Genomic DNA, 7,418 nt, shown 5'->3' on the forward strand with positions numbered 1-7,418 from the left:
CTAAGGCAGAGTTCGACTATGCCATTCTGATACGGAGTGATCTCCCGTAAACGATTAAGAGTGAACTTGTCCCCTAGTCAGCTCGTCCACCAGTCAATTCGTCCCCATTTTGGTCATTTCCTATCCCTTGACGATTTAAAAAATGGTCATTTCGCCCCCACTTTTCGGCCCCTCCTTTTCAGTCTTTTTTGTCAACGTTTCTTAGATTATAATTTATATTATTATTAATTATGATGTAAAATACGTGTTCTGTAAAATATGTTCTACATAAAAAAAACATGAAAATTTCACTATAAAAACTACATTTTGTTTTGCTTTACAAGTACCCGATCATATGTAAAAGTGCAGAATGCATGCACGTTTCGTAGCTTAAAGTGTGCATTGACTAATGAGGCCGTGTATCTTTTTTAAAGACACTTGTTGTTTAAACTAAGCTGAAAAGAGACTGACTGAATAAGTTTGCGTATGAAGTTATGAAAACACATTTATTCGGGAAGGGCCTAAATTGTCCACCTAAAAACTTATAGTATAGCTGTATATTACCCGTATCATAAGAATGATTTTCATTAAGTTTTTTGTGGGAGAAAAAAGTAGGTCAATAGGTTGTGGTGGGTCTTTAAAGACTTAAATAACTGTATTCTTTTATATTTCCATGATGGTAATTAAACACGATTTGCATGAATAAAATGAGAAGTTACAAATTTACAGTGACATATATAAGGCCAAGACAATGTGTTTAATGTCTGAACATTTTATTGAACGCATGTAGCATTATGCACAGTATTTGCCATGTCTGATTCATACTTAGTTTGACTATTATTTTATTGTCTGCGATCAGTAAATCCTTAGCCTGCTAAATTTCTAAAATGGACTGGTCCATCATTCAATTTGGGAAATACCATGTATTATTCCAAAGGGTGTTTACTGAAAATTTACTGACTGAATAGCGAACAGACTGCGTGCAGACCATGATCAGACTGCACGGATGTGCAGGCTGATCTTGGTCTGCACTAGTCGCAAAGGCAAAATCAATTGCCGCCAGCAGGCTAAAGGTTAAATAAACGCTTTAGATTGATTGAAAGTTGGAATTAAAGTTTATAAAAATGCTAATGTAGAGATGGTACCTAAAAATTCAAATTGCATCTGATATTATTTTCAGTTGAAAACGTAATACCGGAGTGCCTCAATTATATAACGGTTTAACTTTCATACTTCATTTTTCATGCTGAAGGCAATATTTAATCCAAAAAATTTGGTCCTACCTGAAAAAGTGAAGCCAGTGCCAGATAACTCTTCTAGGACTATTTAATTATGTGAACAAAGTACGCACAGATTCGGATGTGTTTCCCAAAAATATGCTTTACTTCAAAATCTATGAATAATCATTCAAACAAAAAAAGTTAAGCATTATCTTTCATTTTTGAAAGAAATAATTCAAAGACAATGCTTTTTATTCATTACTGTCGATAATTTACAGGTACGGTATGATCAGGATTGGAAAATCAAATTTTAAATACATCTAGTGAAAATCCAATTATGTTTTAAGAAACGGGCAAACAAAAAACAAGTGTAAATAAGGTTAATGTTTCAAACAAATTCATTGGCCACCTTATACCTGATTCACTAGCTTTAAAACTGATAAAAATACCTTTGGTATCTACATTCTGAAGATAAGTTCGGATGCAACATGTGGTTCAAATAATTAGCACCTGAAGTGTAACTTTGTATGGGTGATGGATAGAGTTCCATGCCGCGATGGTTGTCAGGATAAATGAAATTCCTGGATATTTTTGGCTAGGGAGTCCTTTTCTCTTACCAGAATCGTGACTTCAACAAGGTGGTGAATTATTTTAAAGAAAATCAGCACCCTAGACTCTTCTCTGCTGATGAGCCTACGAATCAAATACGTGCAGTTGACTGATCTGAAGCTTAGATATATACGTTACATTTCTATTCATTTCTCCAGTAATGTTGTTGCGTCATGTTTCAAAAAACTGTTTGTTTGTTTTGTGTTTAAATTCGTTCGATTTATGCACATTTTTGAAATTTGTTATTGAACTGATTTGTTTGGTTGATTGATTTGGGTTAAAAGCGCAATTTTCCTACAGTATTATCATCAGTTAACCTAACCAGTGTTCCTTGATTCTGTACAGTACTAACTGTTCTCCGAAAGTAAATGCTAACTTCTCCACATGAATCAGAGGCAGATGACAAAATGAAATTAGACACAATATTTTATAAATATCAAATCGTCATGGAGAATATACGCTTCGCTCGCGGATCAAAGTCAAAAACCAGCAATTCTAAGATTTACGCTCTCCCTATTGAGCTAAATAGGCAGACAGTATCAAAAATTTAATGTAGTTTCAACTTGGATGAAAAGTAATCCACCAAAAGTGGATATGCTATCTATCATATAGAATGCCTTCACATGTTCTAACAAATTGTCAGGAAAACAAAAATACCAGAGGAAAAGAATGTAACAATTATAATGACATTAGATCTTGGATTACGAACGTTCAGTACAGCACGATAATACTTCAGAGGGGAGGGAATGTGTATTTAACGGGAAGAGCAAGAATATTTTAGTTTATGAATATCTAGATGGCGGAACTTTGTAGATTGAATCAGGATCATCATCTTCATATACTTGACTACGTGGCCTTGGATAGTCATACAGATCTTCCGCTTTCGGCTCGTCTGTATCAGAATCAACCCTAACATCTCCATTAATTCTTACAGTCATTCCAGAGGAATCAGATAAGCTGTCATCTTCTGAACACTGTTCCTCGTGTAGTGCTTGCCCAAATGTAGTTTCAGTTGTACTTCTTTGAGTTTCATTCACAGGCGCTCTCACTGGAACAGCTGGTAGAAAGTCGTTTGGATCGAGTCTCTTCTTTTTTGATACACGTGGTTGAGCTACTGGTGGTCTCGAAGAATGTAATCCACATTCACTTGCAATTCTTTTAGGCAAGTGTTCTTCTGGTTGGTTTTCACCCTGTAAATATGACAAACTAGTAACTTGCATACTCTGTACTCTCCTTATGTCAACATTAGTATAAATGTCATCTGCATCGTCTTCAGTGTATCTTAGCTGATTTTCCTGAAACTGTTCAACGTTATCGCTGTCATTATTTTCAAGTTGCATAGCTACATATTCTCCATCATCTACATCACCATTTGCGATAATTCTTTTCTTGTCTTCTGTACCATTTGTGTCAGTATCTTCATTCTCTGATGTAACATCATCGCCACCAATAGGTCCTGCTAAGTCGTAGTCACCAATTGTATTTTCAACTATCTGAAACCTTTTGGTTTTCATGGTAGATTCCTTTACAGCTGAAGCAGCTTCACGAGTCACTACTATGTCATCTTCTGAATGCTTTTCAGTAATCTCAGGATCTGAATCCGTATTCGATGCTTCTCCGTCCCTTTCAATTACATAATCTTTTAGATTATACGACTTATCGTCAGAGCCAAATACTTCAGTTTCTTTTTCTTCGTAGCTGCTGTTGAAGGATCGGTCTTTTTCTGCAGCTATCTCCACGTCGTGGTTAAAGGCGTCAGAGTTTGTAAATATGTTACTAGGTTGTAGTTCTATGTCTGGATTGAAACCGCCTGAAATGACATATTAAACACTGGTATTCTAGTCATATTTTTTACAAAATACCAACTTCGGAATGCATAAACATTGTGTAGAATAACGTATAATTACTTGTACAGGATCCTTTAACATTGTGTAAAATAACATATATTTACTTGTTCGTAATCCATGAACATGCATTATGTAGAATAACATAAAATTACTGGTACGTAATCCATGAAAATTGTATAGATTAACAAAAAATACTGGTATTGAGTCCATGAACATGGTGTAGAATAACATATAATTACTGGTTCGGAATTCATGAACTTTCGTTAAATCAACATGCAATTACCAGAACGGAATCCATGAACATTGCCTAGATTAACTGACAAATGTTGCATGAATGAAATACAGTTCAAATATGAAAGTTAGTAGAAAACGTGTCAAATTCTTACTGTTAACTTCAGCGCCATCTTCTTCATACCAACTTGCGTGTGGCTTTGGTGTAGGTATTGTGTGAGTTCTTTCAATCTGCCAAACCCTCACATTTTCTTTGCTACATCTGTTAGGTGTATACGAAATATTTACTTAATCATTGAGATATTGCCCATTGTTAAAGATATTTTTCATTTAATCTTTAGCCTACAGGCGGCAAGTTATTGTGCCTTTGCGACCAGTTAAGACCAAGATCAGCCTGCATGTCCGTGCAGGCTGATCATGGTCTGCACAGTTCGCGAATTTTGTCGGTAAATTTTCAGTGAACACCCCTTTAAATGAGGACCAGTCCATTTTAGAAATTTAGGATAGTAAAGGTTAAATAATAAACAGGGACAAGATCAATTTAAGAAATGACCGTGTAATATCAAGTTTCCTACCTTGAGATACTATTTGCATTCAAAAATTGTACAGATACTATTTGGATTCAAATTGAATAAATGCTGAAGTATTTCAATATTTATCAAACAAAACTCACTTTATTCTAATGTATTTGCGTTTTCTATTTAATAACAAAACGAACTAACTTACCCTCGTTTTCTAAACACACAAATCAAAATGATGGAAACAACAACGACAACAATCAAAACTGGAACCACAACTCCCACTACCAAAGTTGTTGAGACATTGCCTCAAAGTTATATTTGATCGTTAAATACTTTTTAGTACAATTATACTTCATGCATATTTTTAAGTCTTTTTTTCCCCAAATTATCATTATACAATACAGCTACAAATTTACAAAGGCTCGAAACCTTTGCGACCGAATTTAAATATCAACATTATCAATTTATCAATATGTTTTCTCCTCAAGTGAAGTTATCTATTCTTATATAATACTTAAAATTCAGCTTAAATAAAATGGCAATGTAGTTTTCGCAATTTTATCAGCAGAAAACTTAACTTTTTGAAATTGTAATTAAAATACGCTCTGTCATGCTTTTTTTTTTTTTTTTTTTTTTTTGAAATATTAAAATATCGGTACTATCATACTTTCATATGTCTGCAACGTGCTATTATCAATTTTTCCTCGGGTAATTCCATCGGTGCTTGTAAAGCTTGATACACCACTGAAATGTGATGCCCCGTCCCTGCTTGTGTCCCAGGTCACCGTCTTTAAACTGGTGGTATTCTCCGCGAGCTTTGCGCTGTCAATTGTCGTCACATTGCTCAGTGCAGTCGTATCTGTGACCGAAGGCGTACTGACGGAGTTCATTGTCAAATCAAAGTTAGTGCCATTCGTTCCTCCGTTCATTTCTTGTGCAAACACTTCGGTGTATTTTAGCAGCCTCTCATTTGGTCGAATACACTTTTGTCAATTTCACTGACCAAGTTCAGATTAAAAGATGTTCATTTAGGAGGTATCACAGTAAATCCTTTTTTATGATTTTATACAATTTTGTTTTGCACTATGCACGAAAGTTCGAAATATGCACTGACAATGGACCTGTTTTAAGTGAATGTAAGGTACAGGTAAGTACCATGCATTCACTTACAATGTCTATTGTACCCAGCTTTCATGTACCTTCAAATTATTAATTATCATTCGAAGTTAATGTCAAAATTGATAGCTTATCGTCAAACAAAAGGGAGAGCTGATTATAGTCAATAAAACTTGATTGTTTATATATACTAACTTAATACTTTCAATTATATTTGTTTTAAATAGTTATTATGTCATATCTATTGTTTATTATATTATGTCACATTTTTATTATTAAGTCACAACCTAATTTTGATTTTTTAAAATGACACAGTAACTTTAGATAACGTTAAGTTTGATATTTACGATCGAGGATTTAAATACTAAACAGTTATTGTACTATCTGGTCCGATAACAACAATAAAGTGATATTTTTTATATATTCTATTTTATTGGTTTGTTTTGTTTGTTTGTTTTTGTTTTTAAACAAAAAATCCTGTTAAGAATACACCGATACTCTATGCATTTCGTATTTATGTAATATGCCCATTTAGCGACCATAATTTTACCGCTTTCAGAGTAGGAAGTGCTTTCAAAGTCAAATGAGAAGTGGTATATATTGTCTTCAGCCTCTTTACTCGATCGCAGCATGCTTGTGTCTTTTTTACAATAGTAAATACCTTTCCTATGATCCTCAAAGTCTTCCCCAACCTGCTCTTCCAAACATAAAAGATCCCCGATTCCCTGACCTTTTCTTCTTTCCTAGGCTCACCCCAGTATAAAATTCTCCTTTTTTGTCCTCAGAATATGAGTTCGGAGTATTTTTTTTATAGTTTTTTTTTTTAATCAGTCATAAACCTGACTGTTTACTTGTAGCAGTTAGTGCAAAGTAACATGATCAAGTCACAATATACTGGCACCGGGCTGACCAGTCATAGTGCTATCCACTCAAAGCAGCAGGGCACCAAACGAGGAAGCTACTAGTACCATTTTTCGTGTCTTTGGTACGTTACCGTAAGCATCTGAATGGATTCTCTGGCCATGTGCATCTCGACATATAGTTAACCGTCCGATTAAATGGAAAACCTTTGCCTATATGTTTCTAGGGATACTTTCTTGAAAGAGACATTTGGTTTGACTTTTGAGCTGCTTCTTTGATCGTACCCTCTCGACGTGCATGTGACTATATGCCTTTTCACTGTTATCATATTCTTCGGCATTGTTTGGGATGATGTCTGTGACCTTATGTCTATGAAGTAGTCCTTGACACTTGGGGGTTATTTTACCGTACTGATTTACCTTTTGAAAGGTCTTTGACAATACACTTCTAAGTGTATTTGACTGTACGCTTCTGCATAGGGACTTTCGGCTATATGTATCTGAGCGAGACTTTTGAGTGTAGGCTTCTGGAGAGAAAATATTCAACCGTAAGCTTCAGAGGTACGCTTTTGAAGAGACCCTTGAAACCGAATGCTTCTTAGGGGAACATTTGAGTTGCTTTTACAGGGGACTTTGAATGCCTGACTCCGGGGCCTCCGTGACCGAGTGGTTAAGGTCGCTGACTTCAAATCACGTTCCCCTCATCGATGTTGGCTGGAGCCTCACTAGGGGAAGCGGGGTTGAATTCGTCATGTGAGGAAGTTACCAGCTGACTTGCGGAAGGTTGGTGGTTCTACCCAGGTGCCCGCCTGAGACGAAATAATCCTGGGGTCTTCCTCCGCCATCAAACTGGAAAGTCGCCATATGACATATAATTGTATCGGTGTGACGTTTAACCCAACAAAACATGGAAATACAGCTGTTACGTGACCTATAAAAGCTTTATTCTTCTTGTTCTATTATGTGAACAGATTTAATCATTTTCAAACTTTTTTATCATATCTGTTTTTTTTTTGGGGGGGGGGGGTGTTTAGT

At 35.5% G+C, this 7,418-nt stretch overlaps 1 protein-coding gene across 1 annotated transcript; it reads right to left on the reverse strand.

Annotated features, from left to right (window-relative positions):
• Window positions 1-1,492: 1,492 nt before the first annotated feature.
• On the reverse strand, window positions 1,493-5,679 carry LOC123523467 (uncharacterized). The gene is made up of 4 exons (XM_045301140.2): window positions 5,075-5,679; window positions 4,613-4,712; window positions 4,042-4,148; window positions 1,493-3,618 (listed from the first exon to the last, which is right to left on the reverse strand). Exons 1-4 carry the CDS (start codon window positions 5,334-5,336, stop codon window positions 2,591-2,593), a joined length of 1,497 nt encoding a protein of 498 aa, XP_045157075.2. The 5' UTR covers window positions 5,337-5,679; the 3' UTR covers window positions 1,493-2,590.
• Window positions 5,680-7,418: the final 1,739 nt, after the last annotated feature.

The sequence above is a fragment of the Mercenaria mercenaria genome, chromosome 3 (genome assembly GCF_021730395.1).
Source record: "Mercenaria mercenaria strain notata chromosome 3, MADL_Memer_1, whole genome shotgun sequence".
NCBI classification, from domain to species: Eukaryota; Metazoa; Mollusca; class Bivalvia; order Venerida; family Veneridae; genus Mercenaria; species Mercenaria mercenaria.

What these genes read in the sequence shown, in the direction of transcription:
- LOC123523467 (XM_045301140.2), bottom strand. Translation starts at nt 5,336, where the DNA reads ATGAACGGAGGAACGAATGGCACTAACTTTGATTTGACAATGAACTCC. An exon ending in TGTGTGTTTAGAAAACGAGG is followed by an intron (nt 4,149 to 4,612) that starts GTAAGTTAGTTC and finishes TACACCTAACAG; the next exon opens with ATGTAGCAAAGAAAATGTGA. An exon ending in AGATGGCGCTGAAGTTAACA is followed by an intron (nt 3,619 to 4,041) that starts GTAAGAATTTGA and finishes ATGTCATTTCAG; the next exon opens with GCGGTTTCAATCCAGACATA.